The sequence below is a fragment of the Arachis ipaensis genome, chromosome B3, assembly GCF_059453495.1.
Source record: "Arachis ipaensis isolate K30076 ecotype BB chromosome B3, ASM5945349v1, whole genome shotgun sequence".
In the NCBI taxonomy this organism is placed as follows: Eukaryota; Viridiplantae; Streptophyta; class Magnoliopsida; order Fabales; family Fabaceae; genus Arachis; species Arachis ipaensis.
The window spans coordinates 1,132,644-1,157,550 of NC_142438.1; the positions used below are offsets into that span (position 1 = coordinate 1,132,644).

Consider the following 24,907-nt stretch of genomic DNA (forward strand, 5'->3'; position numbering starts at 1 on the left):
CTTGAGGGAAGGAAGCCATGAACCCTGACCCCCTTTTCTCTTCAATCTTCAATCTTCCATAACTTTTAATCTGGAACTCCGATTGACAAGTCATTTGTGGCCACGCGTTTGTCTCATGATTCTCTTCACTTCTATTTGATTGATTTGGTAAGAAAATTCGAATTTTGTGCCTAATTCTTCCTTTTTTACATTTTCGTGAATTTGGATTTTAGTATTGAGAGATTTTGTGATTTTGATGGTTTAAGGGTACTCTAGCATAGATTATAAGTGGCTTTCACCCCAATATTTGAGTGGACAAGTTAAGGAACTTGTAACTCTTTTGGTTCCTTCGATTTTATGATGTTGGGTACATAGTTTTTTTATTACGGATGGCAGCTATAGGGGTGAGCCGAAAATCCACCATAAAATTATAGTGAATGGCATTGCGAAAAATGGTGGAAATGACATATTACCTAAAAAATACATATATATGTACAAAAAAAAATATGCAAAAAAAAATTACAAATATAATAAACTATAAAATCTATCTATATAAGCAGCTTTCTAGTCATAAAGCATTCAGTTAATGTAGCAAATTTAGCAAATAAACATAACATCAAGTTCAAATCATAACTCAAAAGTCATAAAAAAGCCATAAAACAAAAGACATAAAACATAAAAACTATAAACCATCTAAATTCTAGCTCTCATCAACTTTATCCAAATTAGCACGATTATTATCGTGTACCTCTGCTCCCTCATCATCCTCTGATTCAGTATCATTAAATTGAATCTCCTTTTCTTGTTCTTCATTTTCGAAATCCTCTTCATCTTCAAATTCTAGTTCTTCTTCCTCTTCCACAATTATTGTCTTTCTTTTTTCTTTTTTCTTTTTTTGAAGCCTTAAACCCACTTGGTCTACTCTTTGCACCACCTCTTACAGTTACAGGTTCTTTTCTTTTTCTATTTTGTTGTCTTCTCCTAGTATTTATCGTAGGCTCATGTCTCCCTATTGCTTCAAATACAAGGTTCTAACTCAAAGTGTTGTCATCTTGATGAACCAAATCAGTACCATCATCCACATTATCATCATCCTGAAAGGTGGCAATCTCAAATTCTCCAACTAGTCACTCATTACACTCATTAATGTCATTGAGTGTAATAGGGTCAACTTCATCTTTAAGGTTCTACCTCTAAATGAGTTGTTAGTTATACTTTACGAGGACCAAACTCTCCATCCTTTTATGATCAAGCCTATTTCTTTTTTTAGTTTGAATATGCTCAAATATACTCCAATTGTACTCACATCTTAAAGCACTACAAGTCAAGCTCAATATCTTGATAGCAAGGTCTCGCATGTTTAGAGTTTCATGCCCATATGTCCGTCACCAAAATGCTATAAAATTAAAATAAATTTATCTAAGATTTTAATAGAATTAAATTTATAAAGCTTTGTAAAATTTATAACAATCTTCTCAGGTGAAATCTTTTTCCTTTGAGATTTTGCAAAATCTAATCCAAAAAGTTCATAGCTGGCCTTGTATAGTACTTGCTCCTCCAATATCTTCTGTTGCACAACTTGACTTGGCACCAATTTAGTAATGCACTTAAACCACCCCTTTGTAACTTCTAAATCCAGCTCAATGCGAGGGTTGTCATAAAATAACTCGGGATTTAGAAAATGACCAGCTGCATGCAACAGACAATACAGTTGGCACTTCCATCTGTTGTCAATGATTTTAAAAACATCATTGTACTTGTTCTCATTATTAAAAAATGTTTTCATGATGCATTCATTTGCTTCATAAATATATGATTTAATTACTCAATTGGTCCCAATAGTTTCGCAAAATTTTTAATTAGGTCCCTATACTTTTTTTTCCTTTTAATTGGGTCCTTGCACTAATTTTTTTTTTCAATTAGGTCCCTCTTAGTAGTAATTGGCTTAATTGTATATATAGGGATCCAACTAAAAAAAATTGGTACAGGGACTCAAATAAAAGGAAAAAAAGTGTAGGAATTCAATTAAAAAAAATTTGGTGTAAGGACTCAATTAAAAGGAAAAAAGTATAGGGACCTAATTAAAAATTTTGCGAAACTATAGGGACCAAAAGAGTAATTAAACCTAAATATATTTCATTGGTGGCTTCTTCTCCTCATCAACAAGTCTAAGCACCCGAACAAGAGGGCCTATAATCTTAAGGATGTACTTGACATAATTCCAAAAGGAGGGCATAATATCAATCTTTGTTGCCTCCCTCCCATTTGCTTCCTTTGACAACTTATTCTTTACCCATTCATCCGAGGTAAACATTCTTCTCATATTTCCTTTCTCCTCATAAAGCCTTTCCAAAGATAAAAATGAAGTGGCAAATCGAGTGACTGCATGCCTTACCAACTCTTTGCCATTTGTGAAGTGTCTTAACATAGATAACGTGCTACAATGATTATAAGTGAATCTAACCAAATAAATGGTCCTTTTATGGTTTTTTGAATTAATAATAGCTTCCCAATGTCCTCAAGCATCAAATCCAAATAGTGGACAGCACAAGGAGTCCAAAACAAATTAGGTATTTTCTCTATTAGCAACTTACCGACAAGAACATAATTGCTTCTATTGTCGGTTACAACTTGAACAACGTTTTGCATACCAATTTCCTCCACAACATCATCAAGAAGCTCAAATAATTTTTCACCAGTCTTCACATAATCAGAAGCATCAATAGACTTCAAAAACATTTTTCCAACTGGAGAGTTGACAAAAAAATTGATAATGCTCCTTTACTTCTTATCTGTCCAAGCATCTGACATAATAAAACAGCCATACTTTTTTCGTTGTTTTTTATGACCCTTCAACAATTTTTTGGTGTATTTCAACTCCTCATTAAGCAGCAGAATACTTAGAGCATGATAACTAGAAGCAGATAAATTAGGACCAAAGCTTCCAACAACCCACAATATATCGTGAAAACTCTTCAACTTTACTGGGTTTAATGGAATTCTAGCTTGGTAGAACCACCATGCTATGTATCGATGAACTCTACGAACTGCTTCCTTATTACATGTTTCTTTGATGTTCTGCTGCCTCAAACATGACGCAGAACCATCAAACAAACAATGCACCATAATCAAATTAAAGTAACAAAGCATAAAATTGAAGCAAAAGCACATCACCTAGAATAAAAAAATAGAGAAAGAAGTTCAAACTTCAAAGGATTAGAACGCCAACCTTGATGAAATGTGAAGTAGAAAAAGAATACTTGAACAGCAAGGCACGAACGATCCAAGAACTCCCAACAAATAAAGAAATGGTCCCCAAATAGGAATTCAAAAAGGAAAATCTTGAAGCATAAAAGAAGTGATGAAGGAATTTTAGAGAAAATGAAGAGTGCAAACATTTCAGAAACGAGCAAAAAAGAGGAAAGAGAAAGGAATGGGGGTATTTATAAGGTACTTGGGACAAAAAAGTAATTTCACACCCCCTCATTTATGACACATGGTTACTAAGATAATCGTAGGGTAATGTGTCAGAACTACGAAAAGACGTAATGTCTCAAATTTAAAACACATCAAGTACCCAACCTAGCCCCAAAGAAGGCGGGTTGCCCGAGTTGATGTTTTAATCCGCAAGAAAGTGATGCGTGAGCATCTTTCTTATCTTTTCCTAATGAAATTGCATTCAATTTGTTGAGTTTAATCAAGAATTAAGTATCTTTTAGCCACTATGGATGCTACTTTGAGTTGTATGTAATTCTATTTATTTCAGGTAGCATTCGGATGAATTTGATGGAGTTTCCACAGAAAAAGAGAAGAAGGCGAATGATGCTGTCAATCCTGACCTCTCTGCACTCAAACCTGAATAACTCGAGCTATAGAGATTCAATAGACATGATTCTAGTGGCGTTGGAAAACTAACTTTCAGAGCTTTCTAATAATATATAATAGTCCATACTTTTTCTCCAACCATGCTGCCAAGGCTGCGCCTAACTTGAGATTCTCAAGTTAGGTGTAAGACATTAATAAGCATGCATAAGGATTAGGCCACACTCCAAGTTAGGCACCCAACTTGTCAAGTTAGGCGCAAGTTTCACTAACAACACTCCCTGGAAACTGCCAAGGCTGCGTTAGGCGCAATGCACAACAACAACACACTAATAATGTCATTCACTCCAAGTAAGGCGTATGATTTCTCCAAGTAAGGCGCAGCATCACTCAAGTGAACTCCAATCCATGCGGCCATGCTCAAGTTAGGTGCACTCCCCCTCAAGTTAGGCATCACTCCTACGAAGCAAAGTTGTCCCCATTCATCAATTAAAATTTCACGAAGATTATATTTTATTCCGATTAAACTTTATTTCTTTTATAATTAGGAAAAGATATTATTTAGTTTTTAGAAAATATATTTTACATTAATTAGGATTAGATATAAAAGGAAAAAGAATCAGCCCTTCGGGCTCTGCTCTTCTCTTACCTGATTCCGCAATTTACAGTTTTACGAATCTTAGTTTTTCTCTCGGAACATGAGCAACTAAACATCCACTGTTAAGGTTAGGAGCTCTGTCTATTGTATGGATTGATACTATTATTTTTCTATTTTAATTCATGTACTTATTTATATTTCAAGAATTATTTTCGTTCTTTATCTTATGAATTTGGGTGGAACGGAAGTATGACTCTTGTTCTAATTGAGTTTCTGTATAACTTGGAAAAGCTCTTTACTTGAACAACAGCTTGAAAGCAATTTCTCCTAAACTTCTAATTATCTGGACTTAACGGGATATGTGACATATAATCCTTTTATTTGGGTAATTAGAGTTTCTGTGGCACATAAACTAGAATTGAACTTCATCCTCTAATTGGAATTAAGTGACCAAAGAATTGACGGTTGATGAAAGTTAGAGTATATTAAGAAGGTCTAAGGAATTAGGGCTTAGTCATATATAGTTTGCCATGAATTAAATCTTGCATGATTAAAATAGTTAGTAAGAAAAGTCAATCCAGAAAATAGATAACTCTGAAGCCTTAACTGTTTCTCCATATATTGTTCACAACTCCATTACTGCTTGCTTTTTGATATTCTGAATTTACTGTTTACTGCATTTGAACTCAAAACACCATTTTCTGTTTGTCTGACTAAGCCAATCAATCAATCATTATTGCTTGATCCATCAATCCTCGTGGGATCGATCCTCATTCACCTGAGGTACTACTTGGTACGATCCGGTGCACTTGCCGGTTAGTTTGTGGTTGTAAATTCCGCACCAGAAAGCAGTCCGATCTATAAATGCTCGAGTCTGACCTCGAAAAAGCTCGGACTCCAACAAGAGCACTTTTCATACCATGGCCCAAAGATATAGTCATACCCAACATGAATAGAAGCCCACTCAAGAAATCTAACTACTATGTGAATAAGTAACTAACTACTAAGATATCTCTCACTTATCTAGAAGGAAGATCTCAACAACTTTCTTATAAAAAGGGAATTGTTATCTACCATTAAAGGTAGAACTACTCTAAAATATGGTTATCTTTTCTACTATAAATATACTAACATCTTGAGGTAGGGGTGTTCGCAGTACAGTTTGGATCGGTTTTAAGTCAAAAACTCATCATATCCGACACTAATTTTTCTTGTGGTACGGTTTGGATTGGATGAATTTTTTAAAAATGTCCAATCCAATTTCAAGCGGTTTGGATTTGATTGGATTTGATTTGTAATTTTGTAAATTAAAAAAATTAAATATACATAACAAGTTTCAACATCAAATTTTAAATACCAATAATGACATAACAAGTTTCGACAATATCTTGAAAAACCAATAATAACATAACAATGAAAATAAAATTATAGATTAGTTAAAATAAATAAATAAATAATATTTTGAACATAAAATATTTATTAAATAATAATACATGAATAATATAAAAAGTATAACAAATTGTACATATTATAAGTAAAATTATAAATATAATAATAAAATAATAATATTATATCACATTATGCAGTTTGGATTGTATTAGATTGGTTTTGAGAAGTAGATCTGAAATCTGATCCATGTAGTTTACAAAAAATAGAATCCAATTAAATCCAAATTAGTGCGATTTTAGTCGGTTTTCGGTTTGGATTGGATTGGATGAGCGGTTTAATTTGGATCGGTTTGGATTTAAACACCCCTATCTTTAGGTATATTCAGAATCCAATATACTATTAACCTGCTTAAATCCTTGTTAACTTAAGTATCAGAGTCCCATGCAGGTACCACTCCCCACCTACTCCCAAGAAACTCGAACGGCGGCACCTCGACTCCAGTAGAAGTAGGGCGCTATCCTAAATGGAGTTTGGACCTTACGTTCAAGTCCAAGTCCAAAAGCAACCCAATTTCAGGTAACTCTCGAAAATATATATATATATATATATAAGGTTAAATAGTATCATTCCATCAAGCATTCAAGGTTAAAATTAAAACTATGTAGTTTCGTCTGATCTATCGTGGAAGAGATATTATAACACTCACAGTGTGAAGAATAATTCGATAAAAAAAAAAGTGAGAGACTAATGTGGTGTAATTTTTTAATCTCCAAAATGTTATGGTGCAATTGAAATTTTGGTGACATTTTCGATAAAGCGATCAATCTTAAATACCATTTTGAGACTTAACTCTCATCCATTTACGTTGTTATTATTATTACAATTTATTGTATGAATTTTGATGCCAAAATAATATAGGACTAAATAATATAAGGATTTAAAAAGAAAAAGAAATAGTGAGTATTTATAATTTGAAATGAGTAGTATTGAATTCCCAATTTAGAAAATGACAAAAATTTACGTATAGTTATTTTCATATAAAGTTGATAGTTGATAATCATTAGACATACAATTGTTTTCATATGAGTCTTAACCTTAGAAAAAACTATCATTTCTATCAATAAATATTCAAAATGCTATGATTTTAAATGCAGGTACTCATGATAGAATTGTTCGGAGATATTATGAAGATGGGAGTTTTTCGGTCAAATTTTATTCAGATGCAATAGTGGGAGAAGCTTTGAACACGCTAGAGACAAGACACACATTTGACAACATCTGGAGAGGTACCATCCCACATAGAGTAAAGCTTATGGGTTAGTTTGTGATCGTAGGCAAGTTGAATACACTAAAGAGACTTGCTAGAATAAAGGTTATACCAGAAAATGAGGTAACGTATATTTTGTGTCGGATTGATATTGAAGATGAGAACCACCTATTCTTGCAATGTAATTTTGTATTTAGGATGTGGTCTAATGCTTTGGTGTGTGGGGGTGTTAAGTGGGTTAGACCAAGGAAGATTGGTGAGTGTTTTAAGTTGTGGTGTGCTCAGGAGGGAGTAAAAGGGGCGGAGAAAATGACTGAATTTATGATTTGCTATAGTCTGGATTACATAAAGAGTTAGAAATTTGAAAATTTTTTAAAACAAGAAAACTAATGAGAAGGATACTTGGGAGATGGTGGTTATGCATTGAGATCAGTGGAAGTTAATAAATAAAAAAGATGCAATGAAGTATAGAATGAGGGCTAATAATATCATATCAGGTATCCGATTGCAGCGTCAACAAGTCAAAGTAGGTGATGGTTGTGTGTGAAGTTTATTGTGCCCAAACAATATATTATAGTAGGAGGTATCTAGTAAATGAGGAGAATAAAGTGATAGTGTTCCTTTGTAAAATTTTGAAGGTAGGCTCTAGAATGGAGGCGTTGATGAAAGGTGTGAAAGTAGTGATTCAATTTTTTATGGAAGAGGTATCAATCATATTTGAACATTGCAAAATTATGACTAGTGACCCTTACTTGTTGAACTGGTCTAATGATAATGGATATTTCTCCTAGAGGTTAAACAAATTAAAGGGTAAATACCCTTTCCGGCCCCTGAACATTTTAATGTGGGACATATCGCACCTTTATCATTCAGAAACCTCAAGCGGGTCCTCAACCAACGACATAAGTGGACAAATCGACCCCTGTGACCGGTTGCTAACAGGTTGCCTGGATGACGTGTCAGGTGAAGGCTGAGTTGTCAACTCCAGGTGCCACGTGTAAGTAGAAGTTGTTGCAGGGACTCAAAACCCCTCCCTACAACTGAAACGGCGTCGTTGCATTGGGTTAACTCAAATGCAACCTACTCCCTGACCCAATCTCTCTCTCTCTCTGAAAAAACAAAAATCAGCCTTCATGAGCTCCTCCGACCTCTCCTCTCTCTGGCTCCCTCCGCCACAATCCGCCGCCTCCACCTCCACCTCCGCAGCACCACCACCACAGCAACAACAACCACCTCCTCCGCCGCCGTTCAACCAGGAAACCCTTCAGCACTGACTCCAAGCCCTAATCGAAGGCGCAAGAGAGAGCTGGACCTATGCAATCTTCTGGCAGTGCTCCTACGACTACTCCAACGGCCTCACACTCTTAGGTTGGGGCGAGGGTTACTACAAAGGCGAAGCAGATAAAGGCAAAGCCATAAAAACGACGTCGTTTGAGCAGCAGAAACACCGTAAGAAGGTCCTTAGAGAATTAAACTCTTTAATTTCAGGTCCTTCAGCTTCTGGATCCTGGCCCTTGAGTTCTGCAGATCAAGGAGAGAACGATCCTTCTTCGTTGTGGCTCAATGACCCTTCTTCTTCGGCTGGTGGGATCGAAATGGTTGCCAACAACAAAACGGTGCCGGTTGTATCCAATCCTGGCTCCTCCAGTGTGGTAACCAAAGCTCCAAAGAATCTGCAACAGAATCAGGGATTTGTGCTGAAGGAATTGAATTTCTCGAGCTCGTTGAAGCTGGAATCTGGTGAGATTCTGAGTTTCGGAGAGAATAAGAAGGGTTCTTATGGTGTAAACAGTAATAACAGTGGAAACAATTTGTTCTCTGTTCAGTCTCAGTCGCAGTTTGTCTCCGATGAGAACAAGAAGAGAAGATCCCCTACTTCGCGGAGCAGCATTGAGGATGGAATACTGTCTTTTACTTCCGGCGTGATCTTGCCGGCTTCCAATGTGAAGTCCGGTGGTGGCGAAGGCGGAGATTCGGATCATTCGGATTTGGAAGCTTCTGTGGTGAAGGAGGCCGTTGAGCCGGAGAAGAGGCCGCGAAAGAGAGGGAAGAAGCCGGCAAAACGGAAGGGAGGAGCCGCCCAATGCAACGACGCCGTTTCAGTTGCAGGGAGGGGGTTTTGAGTCCCTGCAACAACTTCTACTTACACGTGGTACCTGGAGTTGACAACTCAGCCTTCACCTGACACGTCATCGTGGCAACCTGTTAGCAACCGGTCACAGGGGTCGATTTGTCCACTTATGTCGTTGGTTGAGGACCCACTTGAGGTTTCTGAATGATAAAGGTGCGATATGTCCCACTTTAAAATGTTCAGGGGCCGGAAAGGATATTTACCCCAAATTAAAAAATCTTTTGCAACAAGTGAGCAGTCTTAAATTTCAACTTACAATACAAAAAGATTTTGTACATATCAACAAATGGAGACAACTAACTTATAAAAAAAATTACACAATTCTTGTGGTGTTAAATAAAGTATCTTTGATTGTTTGTGAAACCATAATCGACACCACCAGATGGCAATGCCGAAGGGGATTTAGATTTGGTGTTAGTGATATGTCGTCTTGTAGAGTTATGATGATAAAGATGCTATAATCTTTTTCTTGTTTACATTATTATTGATCTTGGAACTGTATTCTCCCACTTTTTGTAGTCAAGTGATTGCTTAAACAATAAAAAAAAAGTGTTGCAAAAATATTTATGAAATAATGAAACTAACTTTGTATTCATAAAATGATGAATTATGTTTGACAAAAATACCCAAACGTTAAATTTGTATTTACTTTGATAAAAGCTTATTTAAAATGCTAAAATTACCCTTATCCTCTCCATTATCATTGATCTCTATTCTTCACCATCCTTTCTTTTTCAAACTTTAAACCTTCATAACCTCCACATTCACCACCTTAAACCCAACAACAACCACACTTCACCACCACCACGACCAAAACTACCAATACCACTATCAACACAACAAATTAAAAGTTTGTAGAGAAAGATATTCTGTCATTCCATCATCGAAACATTGCAAAATGTTGCCAGAATTTTCATGACGCTAGACAACAGAAGTAGACCAAAGGGTATTCTAGTAGAATTTGGCATTAATGCAGGTAAGGTGGTTGACGTTGATATATTTAGATTTGGATGGCTTCTTATTCTCCCTTTCCATGAATTTCTTCAACATGTTGCTTGAAATTTGAGTTGGAAAATTCTAATCCTATGGATTTCAATTCATCATTATGTGAAGTGGAATATCAATAAATCGAACGGTCAGATTTTAGAATATACAAATTTGACTCTTAAATTTATAGTTTTGAATTTTCAATTTCTTTTAAATATACAAATCTAACCTTTATATTTATGTGTCTCTAAATTTTAACACAAATAATTTCTGCCTTTATGAAATCTGAGAATTAGATTTCTTTAACAATTTTGTTACCCTCAAATTTAAGGAAATTTGTTAATTAAAATTAAAAAAAAAATATTCGTATTAAAAAACACATCAAATTATCATTCCAGTGTATTATTCACAATATTTCTCCATTAAAAAAAAGAGCTCAGTTTATATTGCAACCATGATTTCCATATAATGAATTGTTGCTACTGATTTATATTTAAAAAATATAAAATTTATATAAAAACAAATTGTTCGCCATGGTTTCCATTTTCAAAAAAAATTTAAAAATAATTGTTCATACCCTGGCCCAGTAATAAAGGTCCAGAATCCAAGCAAAGAAACCCAACCCAAAGGGTTGACCCTCCCCCAGTACCAGCCTTCATTCCCAGAACCAGCCTTCATCCCCAGAAGTCGGTACTGAACACGACCTGTTCCTGGGAAGTCGGATACGAGGGTCAGCTGGCAGATAACATTCATTTAAATGAGTAACTGCCCCTAGAAACTCTCTAACCACTTCATAGAGCCATATCTTAACTTCCCTAAGATATGGGAACGGTTATCCACCTAAAAAGGTGGCACTACTCCAGCGGTGGTTATTGGTTCACCACTATAAATACCCTGACACCCCTCAGGTATCACTAAGTTCCAATATATGTTCTAACCTGCTCCCACTCTTGCTAACTTAAGCATCGGAGTGTCTTTGCAGGTACCACCCCCCATTCTTTCTCACGCGCAAGTCGGACGGAGGAACACCGAGTTTCAGGTTCACTCGATAGTCACCTCCCTCACACGTTTGGGCCAACCAACGCCATCCGGCCCACTAATCTCCGGTTACCCACCGAAACATTGGCGCCGTTGCCGGGGACCCGAGAGATCAACCAGTGATGGCGGATAGATCCCCTGAAGAGGGTCATGTGGAGACTGATTTTGAACAAGAGAATCTGAACATTGGAAACAATGAGGCAGACCAGACCCTTCACCAGGAAGCCAATGATCAACACAGGGAAGGCACCTCAAGAATCAAAAACCCGAAGGTGAATTCCTCGGAGGGGCGCGAATCAGAAAAAGAAGGACCATCCCACGCAATTGAGCTTATGGGATTAATCCACAGTCGCCTCGAGCAGCTAGAACAGGAACGGAAACGACAAAAGGAAACTGAAAAGAACCTAAAAGAGGAGATGGAGCGACGAAAAGAGTTAGAAAGAAAACTCTTAAAGTTAGAATCCTCCCTCAAAGGCCAGAACTCCCACGACGGTAGAGAAGATTCTCCCTTAGGGGAGAAAGATCCTTTCAGCGAGGACATAATGAGGGCAAAAGTTCCGAGAAACTTTAGAAGCCCCGATATGGACCTCTACGACGGAACCACCGATCCAAAGCATCATCTGAGCAACTTTAAAAGTCGGATGTATCTGGCTGACGCTTCTGACGCTACGCGATGCAAAGCTTTTCCGACAACCTTGTCGAAAACAGCGATGAAGTGGTTCGACGGCCTCCCTCCGAGGTCAATTACCAGTTTTGAAGACCTCTCCAGAAAGTTCTTGATGAGGTTCTCCATCCAGAAAGACAAAGTAAAACATGCACCAAGTCTCCTGGGAATAAAACAGGAGGTCGAGGAGTCCTTACGGGCCTATATGGAAAGGTTTAACAAAGCATGTTTGGAGATTCAAGACCTGCCCACCGAAGCAGTCATCATGGGGCTAGTCAATGGTCTTAGAGAAGGTCCCTTCTCACAGTCCATATCAAAAAGACACCCCACCTCTCTAAGTGATGTACAGGAAAGAGCGGAAAAGTACATCAATATGGAAGAGAACGCTAGGCTAAGAGACCCGAGTTTGCGACCCGGTCACCCTCCCTCAACGAAAGAGAGGGAGAGGGAAGCTAAGAAGAAGGAAGAACTCGGCCTCGATAGGCCAAGAAAATACCACTCTTATATTCCACTGAAAATTCCTGTAGTGGATGTATACAGAGAAATTTGCAATACCGAAAGGCTGCCTCCCCCCAGACCCATTAAAAATAAAAAAGGGGGGAGCCGCGGTGATTACTGTGAGTACCATAAGATATATGGGCACTCCACAAACGACTATTACGACCTTAAAAATGTGATAGAAAAGCTGGCCAGAGAAGGTCGGCTTGACAGATATCTCATAGAAAGGTCGGACGGTCATGGAAAAAGAAAGCGAGAAGATACGGATAGAAGAGACCCACCACCACAAACTCCGGAGAGACATATCCATATGATCTCAGGAGGGTTTGCGGGAGGGGGACTCACAAAATCCTCTCGTAAAAGACATCTCAAGAGAGTTTACCAGGTCGAAGAGGGGTCCTCCGACCTTCCGACCATTTCATTCACAAAGGAAGATGGGCGAGGAGTAATCCCTGGGCACGATGACCCAGTGGTAATTACCATGATCCTGGCAAATGCCCATCTACACAGAACACTAGTAGACCAAGGAAGCTCAGCAGACATCCTCTTTAAGCCCGCTTTCGACAAACTAGGTTTAGATGAGAAAGAGTTAAGAGCCTACCCCGACACCTTGTACGGATTAGGTGACACGCCAATAAAGCCACTAGGATTTTTGCCCCTCCACACCACCTTTGGAAAGGGGAAAAAATCAAAGACTCTGAGTATAGACTTCATAGTCATCGACGTGGGATCTGCCTATAATGCTTTAATCGGCAGAGCTACCCTTAATCGACTCGGAGCGGTGGTATCGACACCCCACCTCTGCATGAAGTTCCCGACCTCGTCGGGGATAGCAACGGTGAGGGGAGATCAGAAGCTGGCAAGGAAGTGCTACAATGAAAGCCTAAACCTGAGAGGAAAAGGCAAAGAAGTTCACACAATAGAACTCGGGGGAGCAAGGGTTAAAGAAGAGCTGCGACCACAGCCCGGGGGAAAAACTGAGGAGATTCAGGTCGGCGAAAAGGAAGGAAAAAACACTCACATAGGAGCCAACCTAGGGGAAACCCTAAGACAAGGGTTGACTAAGCTCCTAAGAGATAACTCAGATCTCTTCGCCTGGAAGGCCTCCGACATGCTTGGGATAGATCCCGAGCTCATGTCTCACAAGCTCTCGGTCTACTCAGGGTCCCGACCTGTGCAACAAAGAAGACGCAAGCTCGGCCCAGAGCGAGCCCTAGTAGTAGAAGAGCAAGTGCAGGCGCTCCTAGAAGCCGGTTTCATCAGAGAAGTCAAATATCCAACATGGCTAGCCAATGTAGTGCTAGTCAAAAAACAAAATGGTAAATGGAGAATGTGCGTCGACTACACCGACTTAAATAAGGCATGTCCCAAGGACCCTTATCCACTACCAAGTATTGACGCCCTAGTGGACTCTAGCTCGGGGTATCAATACCTGTCATTCATGGACGCCTACTCAGGATATAACCAAATCCCGATGTATGAACCAGACCAGGAAAAAACATCATTCATCACGCCCAAAGCCAACTATTGCTACGTGGTCATGCCATTTGGATTGAAAAATGCAGGGGCCACATATCAGAGGTTGATGAATAAGGTGTTTGCCCCCCCACTTAGGGAGCTTAATGGAAGCATATGTCGACGATATGTTGGTAAAAACCAAGGAGGAAGTCGACCTCCTATCCGACCTCTCACAAGTCTTTGACACCATAAGGTTGCACGGGATGAGACTAAATCCTGCAAAGTGCGCCTTCGCAGTGGAGGCAGGAAAATTTCTAGGATTCATGCTAACACAAAGAGGGATCGAAGCCAATCCCGACAAGTGTAGAGCTATCCTAGAGATGAAAAGCCTGACTTTTTTGAGAGAGGTCCAACAGCTGAATGGCCGACTAGCAGCTCTCTCCAGATTTTTGGCAGGATCAGCATTAAGATCCCTTCCACTGTTCTCCCTACTGAAAAAGGGGCACCAGTTTGAGTGGACTCCCGAATGCGAGGAGGCGTTCCAGGAGTTCAAAAAGTTTTTGAGCCAACCTCCTATCTTGACCCGACCTATAGCCGGAAAAGACCTCGTCCTATACCTATCCGTGGCAGACAAGGCTGTCTCAGCAGCCTTGATAAGAGAAGACGAGGTCAGTCAACACCCAATCTATTTCATCAGTAAAGTTCTACAGGGCCCTGAGCTAAGGTATCATAAATTAGAAAAGTTTGCCTACTCCTTAGTAATAGCCTCTCGAAGGCTACGGCCTTACTTTCAGGCTCACACAATAAGAGTCCGCACGAACCAACCCATGAAGCAAATCCTCCAAAAGACGGATATTGCAGGAAGAATGGTCCAATGGGCAATAGAGCTCTCCGAGTTCGACTTGAAGTACGAAACTCGGACGGCGATTAAAGCCCAGTGCCTCGCCGACTTCATTGCAGAATATGCAGGGGATCAAGAGGACAAACCAACTACCTGGGAACTCTACGTGGATGGATCCTCCAATAAAACAGGAAGCGGCGCAGGCATAATATTGGTAGATGAAAGGGGAACCCAGATAGAGGTTTCCCTCAAGTTTGAATTCCCAGCTTCAAATAATCAGGCAGAATACGAAGCCTTGATCGCAGGATTGAAGCTGGCAGAAGAAGTCGGTGCTATGAAGGTGATGGTATACAGCGACTCCCAAGTGGTGACCTCCCAAATAAGTGGGGAATATCAGGCAAAGGACCCAAATATGAAAAGGTACTTGGAAAAAGCTTCGGAGCTCCTGGGGCGCTTTGCAGAAACCGAGGTGAAACACATAACTCGGGATCTAAACAGCAGAGCAGACGCCCTATCCAAGCTAGCAAGTACCAAACCAGGAGGAAATAACAGAAGCCTGATTCAAGAGACTCTCCAGGAACCTTCAGTGGTAAAAATGGAAGACACACTAGAAGTCTTTGAAGTGGTCGGATTAAACCTCGGATGGATGAACCCCTTAGTCGAATACCTAAAATTCGACATCCTCCCTAAGGAGGAAAAAGAAGCCCAGAAAATCCGAAGGGAAGCACAACACTATACCTTGGTGAAAAATGTTCTCTATAGAAGGGGGATATCAACACCATTGTTAAAGTGTGTACCGACCTCAAGAGCCACCGAGGTGTTGGAGGAGGTACATAGTGGAATCTGCGGGAATCATCTCGGAGCCAGGTCATTGGCCAGGAAAGTGATCCGAGCTGGATTCTACTGGCCAACCTTACAGAAAGATGCCACAGAATTTGTGAAAAAGTGCCAGCCATGTCAGATGCATGCAAATTTCCACGTGGCTCCCCCAGAAGAGCTCATTAGTATCACTTCTCCATGGCCCTTTGCAAAATGGGGAATGGATTTGTTAGGTCCTTTTCCCCAGGCGCCAGGACAAGTTAAATACCTAATAGTGGGAATAGATTATTTCACAAAGTGGATAGAAGCAGAACCACTGGCCACCATCACTGCACAAAGAAGTCGGAGGTTCCTCTACAAAAATATAATCACAAGGTATGGGATACCTTATTCCATTACCACAGATAACGGAACCCAGTTCACCGACTCCACCTTTAGAAGCCTAGTAGCCAGTATGAACATCAAACACCAGTTCACCTCAGTGGAACACCCACAAGCCAATGGGCAAGCCGAAGCAGCCAACAAAGTCATACTGGCAGGGCTGAAGAAAAGGTTACAAGATGCGAAAGGAGCTTGGGCTGAAGAGCTCCAACAAGTACTATGGGCTTACAGAACAACCCCCCAATCCGCCACTGGAGAAACACCCTTCCGACTAGTCTATGGCGTAGAAGCCATGATCCCAATAGAGGTCAATGAGCAAAGCCCAAGAGTGATTTTCCACGACGAGATCAGGAATATACAGGGGCACAAAGAAGAGCTCGACTTGCTCCCTGAAGTCTGAGAAGAAGCTCAGATAAGAGAAGCAGCGTTGAAACAAAGGATGACTACAAGGTACAACAAAAAAGTCATTCGAAGGAGTTTCACCCCTGACGACTTAGTCTTAATCAGAAACGACATTGGAGTCAACAAATCGGGGGAGGAAAAGCTCGCTGCTAATTGGAAAGGACCATACAAGGTCAAGGAGGTCTTAGGAAAGGGCTATTATAAGGTGACCGACTTAGGCGGCACCGAGTTACCAAGGTCATGGCATGCTTGTAATATGAAAAGGTACTACACTTAAAAGCGAACTCTACTCCCTGATGTACTCTTTTCCCAGCTTCATGATTTTTTCCCAGAATCAAAGGGTTTTTTCTGGAGAAGGGTTTTTAACGAGGCATCATAGTAGGGACTAAGGGAAATAAATTATCAAAAGCCCTTAGTAGCAATAAGGTACCTCCTCAATTAATAAAGATCTCTTTCATCTTAAATATCTCTTTTAAATTCCCTTTTTATTCTCTTTCTACGAAACGCGTCGATTTAAGCTCGACAAAACGTGAAAATCCCATGAACCGACCAAGATGGTCGTCAGGATAAAACGACGAGGTACAAGTCGGCGTAAAGAGGCTATAGAAGTCGATCATGATAAACTCGGAAGCAATCTGACTCATAAGTCGGAAAACGAAGCCGAGTAAAGTTAAAATGAATCGCAAAAGTAGCCTAAGTCACGAAAAACTCAATAAAACAAAATTGAGTACTAAGAATAACAAAAAGAGATAAGGAAAAACTAAGAAAAAATAGTAAGGCTGCCTTGAGAATCAAGGAAATTCAGAAAAGCAGGCAAGCCCCAAAGAAAAGGTTTTTTCTAGAAAAGATCAAAGAGTCAAAAGAACCACGAACAGAAAAAGGATGCGCGCATAAGGTAACTCAAAACCCTTATCCAAAAAGGGCATTTATTTAACGCTAAATTAAACCCTTATTAAGAAAGGGCATCATAAATTGTTTTGTTTACGGCCTTAAAAGGCCAAAAATTGTTCAAACACCAACAAATAAATATAAAGAGTTTAAAAAGAGGGGCCCACAGGCCGGGCCCCAATAGCCAAAATCACTTTTTAAGAGGATCACCACCAGCAGAGTCAAGGGGAACGCCAGGAGCAGGAGTCGAAGAGGAAGTCGGAAGAATGGTAGAGGAACTCGGAGCGTCCTTAGAGCGAGGAGGGGACTCTATGATCCTCTGCCCCCGAGTCTTTAAATCAGACTCAGACTCCACCACGGGGACAGGAGGATCCACGATGGCACCATCAATAACAATCTTATCAGGGTCCAAAGGAGAAAGGTCCAAGTCAGGAGCAATAACTCCGACCTGTTCCTTGAAAATCCTCCAAGCCTCATCAGCACCATCCGCAATAGAGTCCTCCAACTCGGTATAGGCCTTCCGAGCATTCAGCAAGTCATTCTTTACAGACACAAGATCAGCAAATAAATTGTTGTAGCTGGCTTGCGCTGCTTTCCTCAAATCCATCTCCATGTTACATTGGGCTTGCAACTTCTTCCCCTTCTCCCGGAGGCTGTCTCTCTCCTCCTTCAGCTTGGTAACTTCCCCCTCCAACTCCCTCTCATGATCCTGATATATGCGAAGCCTACCTTCCAGCTCCTCGACCCTCGAGGTCGTCCCTAAAGAGCTGATAGGAGTCTTCTCAAATATATCTAAGAGTTTGCCACAAACCCCCGCCGTCTTAAGACTCTCCTCAACCACAGTGGTGAGGTAGTGCCGAACAGAAACATCATCCATACTCATACGAGCATGAGGATAAATGTTCTTTCGGACGAACGCAAGAGCGTCTGCCTCACCAGAAACGCCAGACTCTAAGGTCTTGCGCTTCTTTGGCTCTGGTTCGGGAGTAGGTCGGACGGGAGGGGGTGGCAGAGAGGGAGCAGAGGAAGAAATTACAATAGGTTGAGAGGGAGTCCCAACGTTCCGAGGAGGAGGAGGAGAGACAACCGTCCTAACACCACCAGATCTGGCTCGAGACTTTGCCTTGGCTTCCTGAACCCTCTGGTAAGACTCTTGAGCGTTTTTCTTTGCCATCTCTGCAAAAACAAATTGGTAGCTAAAAGTCAGACAAGTCGGTAAAAGAAATTGCAAGTCGGAAATAAGTGAGAAACGCAAAAAGCTACCTAGTTGTGACTGGACAAAGGCCGGCGACCCCTGGAGAAATTTTTTAGTATCCAAGTATGGGGCCCTCCCCCACACTTCTCGGAGGAACCCCACAATGGCTGCTTCCACCTCATTTAGGTCATCCAGACCATATTTCTCGCAGGGGGAGGCCTCCAGCCAATATAAAGGAAATCGGGGAGAAGAATGATCATCCAGGAAAAAGGGGTGGTGACCCTCTACAGCTTGCACTTTGAAAAAGTAGTTCTTGAAGTCGTGAAAGGACTCGTCAAAAAGGGTAAAAAGCCTCCGACCTTGTATGGCTCGGAAGGACACCCACTGTTGCTTATTATTTAGCCCACTGAAGGGCTTGGTCATATGGAAGAGGTAAAAGAAAATCCTCAGAGAAGTCGGAAACTCTAGGGCCTGGCTGATAAATTGATAAATTTTCAAAAAACCCCAAGAGTTGGGGTGAAGCTGGGTGGGAGCAACCCGGCAATGACGCAACACAGACATTTCAAACTCTGAAAAAGGGAGAAAAACGCCCAAACGAGTGACCATACTCTCATACATAAAAAAGAAATGAGGGGCCGTCTCGTCGGCCCTCCCGAAGCAAACCCGGTCTTCTGGACCCAGGACTACCAACTCGTACTTCGGCTCATCTTCTTCAGAAGTACAAATTCTATAGTGAGTACGAAGGTGGGTAATAAATTCAGTATCAACTGAGGGCTCCTCCCCTAAGACCGTAACATCAACCCACTGGGAGAGAGCATCTATGGAAGCCATTTTCTTTTTCTTAAAAAGGGTGACAAGAAACCTACAAAAGAAAAGAAAAATCAACACAAGGTCTCTAAGGGAAGGGGTACGGAACTAAAGCCTACAAACCAATCTACCTACAAGATAAAGGCACGCAAATAGAAAGCATGTTACAGAAGGGGAAAAAAGCTAACCTTTAAGTCTGAAATCAAGACTGGAGGAAGTAAAAGCCTTCGAAACGCAAGAATGCAGCACGAACGAATGCAAGGGAAATTTGAAAGATCGCAGAAACGAAACAACGAAAGAGAGGGAAAGTATTTATAAGAACGTTAGGGGCATAATGGTAAAATGGGGGCAGTCATTAATGAAGATGCACCGTTACCAAGGCCATTAAATCCCTACACACACCCCTAACGGACACGACGCTTGATTAGACGTAACTGTCAGAACCGAAAGGTCAAGAAAAAATCACGTCGGTTCTTAAACCATCACGTCGGTCCTCTCGCAAATCGGCTACGACCCCGAGTTGAATACTCGAACCCAAATCCTAAAAAGAAATTGGGCTCGAGTAGGGGCACTGTTCATACCCTGGCCCAGTAATAAAGGTCCAGAATCCAAGCAAAGAAACCCAACCCAAAGGGTTGACCCTCCCCCAGTACCAGCCTTCATCCCCAGAAGTCGGTACTGAACACGACCTGTTCCTGGGAAGTCGGATACGAGGGTCAGCTGGCAGATAACATTCATTTAAATGAGTAACTGCCCCTAGAAACTCTCTAACCACTTCATAGAGCCATATCTTAACTTCCCTAAGATATGGGAACGGTTATCCACCTAAAAAGGTGGCACTACTCCAGCGGTGGTTATTGGTTCACCACTATAAATACCCTGACACCCCTCAGGTATCACTAAGTTCCAATATATGTTCTAACCTGCTCCCACTCTTGCTAACTTAAGCATCGGAGTGTCTTTGCAGGTACCACCCCCCATTCTTTCTCACGCGCAAGTCGGACGGAGGAACACCGAGTTTCAGGTTCACTCGATAGTCACCTCCCTCACACGTTTGGGCCAACCAACGCCATCCGGCCCACTAATCTCCGGTTACCCACCGTAACAATAATATTAAAAGAAATCATTTGTAAAATTTATACTATATCATCTTTGCTGTGCCATTTTGATGGTTATCACCTTTATCAACATCATATAAAAAATAAAAAGTGACTTAAGTGAAGTATATTTAAAAAATTGCTTTTAAAATTAATAAAATAAAATAAAATAATATGTCATAAATTTTATATTTTAAATAATGTATATAATTTATTTAAAAGTTTTAGAAATATAATTTTAATTATTTTTTAAAAATTTTAATTATTTATATTAGTGTATAATAAACTTTAATATATATATATGAATTTATTATTTTATTTATTAGATATATGTAAAAAAATTAATTAAGATATTAAATAATTTATAATTTAACTAAGAGTTTGAATTTAAGTATGGAAAATAAAAAAATCATATGCAGTTATCTTTTAGTAAATTTGATAATCGCTGATAATATTTTTTTAATTTTGTTATCGACAAAAATATTTTTAAATTATTTAAAAATGTGATAAAAAATATAAATTGATGAAGTGAAACGCTTTACATTAACAAAAAAAAAGATGTGACGAACGAAATTTTCTATAACAAGTGAGATTTTAACATTAGTATGTAAGTCATGGCAAATTTTTTAATTAACAGAGCAGTTTTTTTTATTATGATAAGATACTTTTAGCACGTTTTTAAAATTATTTAAAAATATTTTTGTCGGTAATAAAATTTAGAATATTTTTATTAGAACAAAAATAATTCAAGTGTATTTTTAAGAGTTTACCTGTGTGAAATATATTTGAAAAATTAAAATTGCATACCAACCCATTTTGTATTATAAATAGTTTTATTTAAAATATAATAAACTAATAAAAAGTCTAAGGAATCAGTAATTTTGTTAAATTTTGGCCAACATATAATCAGTAAAAAAAAGTAAGCTATGGGATAAAATTTCACATCAATTTTACACCAATAAAATCATTATTAATAACTATTTAATGACTACAAATCACAAAAACTGTTGGCCTAGCATTCCTCACAAACTAAAACAGTTAAATTTATTAATTAACAAAAAATGTTTAAAGATCAATTCCACTTGATGATAGAAAAAGAGAAAAATATATTATATTATATTATTATTATTATAAAACCAAAAATAGTATATATGGTTGAAATGTGTAACTGTAAACGGCAACTGAGGAGAGACGAGGTGATTCCAGAACAATCCGGGGGGCAGCTTTAGTTTTCAAGTGTTTGGAATGGAACTCTCTAGACACACTCCTTCCTCTAATTTCGTATTTCTTCCTCACTATATAACTCATTCTTTCCATCTCCCTCATCAACACCATTCAATACGCATCATCACTGACACACCCTGCGTTCACTCTCATCCACTTAATTAGCCATGGAAGACGATTTCGAGTTCCCAGCTGCCGGCGGCAACAACTTCGACGATGACATGGAGATTCCCAACGAGGAGGAGGAGGTCGACTCTACGCTCAAGGTTGGGGACGAAAAGGAGATCGGAAAAACCGGCCTCAAGAAGAAGCTCGTTAAGGAAGGTGAAGGCTGGGAAACACCTTCAAAAGGAGACGAAGTTGAAGGTAAAATCTATTCCTTTTACGCGATAGTATCATTTTTCTCTTTCTTTGTTCTGCGTGATTCGTATAAAAATGGTGTTGGTTTGTTGCAGTGCATTACACGGGAACGTTGCTCGATGGAACCAAATTTGATTCGAGTCGTGACAGGGGTACACCTTTCAAGTTCAAGCTTGGCCATGGTAACGTGAATTCGAATATGCAGTCGTTAATTAATCTTTAGTGCAGGATCTTATGGAAATCTAGATTTTATATTTTGTGTTCATTACTTGTTTGTTTTATTGACTGTAGTTGTTTTTGTTGATTGTTTATTTGATACAGGTCAAGTGATCAAGGGTTGGGACGAGGGAATCAAAACCATGAAGAAGGGTGAGAATGCCGTCTTCACGATTCCCCCAGAATTGGCCTATGGTGAATCTGGATCTCCTCCTACCATTCCTCCCAATGCAACTCTGCAGTTTGATGTGGAGTTGCTGTCTTGGACGAGCGTCAAGGACATTTGCAAAGATGGAGGAATACTCAAGAAGATTGTCACTGAAGGAGAGAAATGGGAAAATCCTAAGGATCTTGATGAAGTGCTTGGTAACGTTTCATAATAACAATACATTGTCATCCATGTTATTCATTCACCTGTTTGAGCACTTTTTTGTTCATTGTTGGCTTAATTTTTTTGTTCCTTCTTCTGTTCTCTGCAGTTAAATATGTGGCTAAGCTTGAAGATGGCATGGTTGTTTCGAAATCTGATAGGGTGGAGTTCACCGTGGAAGAAGGTCAGTCATCGAGTTTGTGCTGAACTTAAAACTCTTTTAAGTGGTGCTTTTAATTGGTTTCTGATTCGTTTTGCATGTAGTAATAATATGTGGCTTTTTCTTGTTGTGCAGGTTATTTCTGTCCTGCATTGGCCAAGGCTGTAAAGACAATGAAGAAGGGAGAGAAAGTCATCTTGACCGTGAAGCCGGAATGTGAGTTAGATTCATTTGTTAATATAATCATAAGTACACCATGTGCAAGTTCGTTGACATGTATAGTTTTGCAGATGCGTTTGGTGAGAATGGAAGGCCAGCATCAGGTGATGAAGGCGCTGTACCTCCGAATGCTTCGCTCCAAATTGATCTTGAGTTGATATCTTGGAAGGCTGTATCTGACATAACCAAGGATAAGAAGGTTCTAAAGAAGACCTTGAAGGAGGGAGAGGGGTATGAACGTCCCAATGAGGGAGCTGTGGTTCAAGGTAAAGCTATTGGTCAGCATTATGCTTCTCTTTGTTCCATTTACTATTTTATTGGTTGCTGTTGTTGAATTCGTTATTTTTGTTGTTGCAGTGAAACTTATTGGTAAGCTGCAAGATGGGACTGTTTTTGTGAAGAAGGGTCATGATGATGAGCAGCCATTTGAGTTCAAAATTGACGAGGAGCAAGTAATTTATGGACTTGATAAAGCTGTGATGAACATGAAGAAAGGGGAAGTTGCATTGGTGACCATACATCCTGAGTATGCTTTTGGCTCATCTGGGTCAACTCAGGATTTGGCCACCGTTCCTCCCAACTCCAACGTGTACTATGAAGTTGAGCTGGTTTCCTTTGTAAAGGTGAGAGAGAATTGTCTTATGTTCCTAATGTTTTATAGTTCTGACAATATTAAAAACAACACTAATTTAATAAAAATGGAATGCAGGAAAAGGAATCGTGGGATCTGAATACACCAGAGAAGATAGAGGCAGCTGGAAAGAAGAAGGAAGAAGGGAATGCATTGTTCAAGGCCGGCAAATATGAAAGAGCATCAAAGAGATATGAAAAGGTATCGTACTCCCTGCGAAAATCTTAGCGAAATTTGTTGTGATGTGAGGAAATCGAATTAACAATAGCCGCCGTGTTGTATGGGTGACAGGCCATAAAGTACATTGAGTATGATTCCTCCTTCAGCGATGAGGAGAAACAGAAGACAAAGGTGCTAAAGGTCACATGCAATCTCAATAATGCAGCTTGTAAGCTGAAGCTCAAGGACTACAAACAAGCAGAGAAGTTGTGCACTAAGGTTCGTTCATCGAAATTCTAATTCCTCTTATTATTATTTGTCCTTCTTACATAGTTGCACATCTGTAATCTTGTGGAGTTTTGTTTGATAATGTTAGGTATTGGAGTTGGATAGTAGAAATGTGAAGGCACTATACCGGAGGGCACAAGCATATATTCAACTTGTGGATTTGGATCTGGCTGAAATGGACATTAAGAAAGCTCTTGAGATTGAACCAGACAACAGGTAATGGCAATGGTTTCCTTGTGTGAATCTTCAGCTTGGACTTGTATTTTTCTAAGTTTCAGCAGTTCGGTATTTAACCAAACCTTCTCTGGATGGATGAATGTTATCAGGGATGTGAAGATTGAGTACAAAATTTTGAAAGATAAAGTGAGAGAATACAACAAGAAGGATGCACAGTTCTATGGCAGCATATTTGCAAAGATGAACAAAATGGAACAAGCTAGAAGTGCTTCAGCAAAGCAGGAACCTGTGCCAATGGTTGTTGATAGCAAAGCTTAGACTTAGGGCTCTGTCTGTGTTGGCCTCTGCCTACTCTTATCATCCAAGTGTCGTGTCATAAGTAGTTTGTTCATGTGGTTGTATTATTTTCATGTGAAAAAATGCTTATGGTCTTGGTTGTCACTTGTCACTCAAATCATCTATCTATACACTGATAGTTAATAAGGAATGAAGCAATTTAGTTTTGGCTAATATAACAATTTCTGAGTTTACGTTCCTTTGGCCTTCGGTTGGTGGTTTGGTCGTGAAGAGAAATTAGAAATAAAATGAAAATGAATATTTTATTATAGAAGTAAATCTTTCATAGTAATTATGATTAAAAATTTGAAAGTACTTTTTAAATTTTAATTTTTTTATCGTTTCATTTGTAAATTCATTTCGAAACATTTTGTAAAACAATGGTAAAATAATGGTGTTCGAAAGTTTTTTTTTTTTAAATATAAAAAAATATATGTAATTTATCAATGAAGGAATATTATTGTCATCACTCCTCATTCGGTAGTTTTCTTCTAATGAAGAGAAAA

General features: G+C 39.4%; 2 protein-coding genes and 1 pseudogene across 2 annotated transcripts; 2 read left to right on the top strand and 1 right to left on the bottom strand.

Annotated features, from left to right (window-relative positions):
- Positions 1-1,375: 1,375 nt before the first annotated feature.
- Positions 1,376-3,051, bottom strand: LOC148569637 (uncharacterized). The gene is made up of 2 exons (XM_088509353.1): positions 2,117-3,051; positions 1,376-1,795 (listed from the first exon to the last, which is right to left on the bottom strand). The coding sequence occupies exons 1-2, from the start codon at positions 2,405-2,407 to the stop codon at positions 1,376-1,378; spliced, it is 711 nt and encodes a 236-aa protein (XP_088365479.1). The 5' UTR covers positions 2,408-3,051.
- Positions 3,052-8,188: 5,137 nt separating this feature from the next.
- LOC107632423 (transcription factor MYC2 pseudogene) lies at positions 8,189-9,221 on the top strand (annotated as a pseudogene).
- Positions 9,222-21,414: 12,193 nt separating this feature from the next.
- On the top strand, positions 21,415-24,575 carry LOC107629406 (peptidyl-prolyl cis-trans isomerase FKBP62). The gene is made up of 11 exons (XM_016332191.3): positions 21,415-21,851; positions 21,941-22,027; positions 22,167-22,427; positions 22,541-22,615; positions 22,727-22,807; positions 22,882-23,076; positions 23,168-23,433; positions 23,520-23,642; positions 23,733-23,879; positions 23,977-24,104; positions 24,215-24,575. Exons 1-11 carry the CDS (start codon positions 21,653-21,655, stop codon positions 24,381-24,383), a joined length of 1,731 nt encoding a protein of 576 aa, XP_016187677.1. The 5' UTR covers positions 21,415-21,652; the 3' UTR covers positions 24,384-24,575.
- Positions 24,576-24,907: the final 332 nt, after the last annotated feature.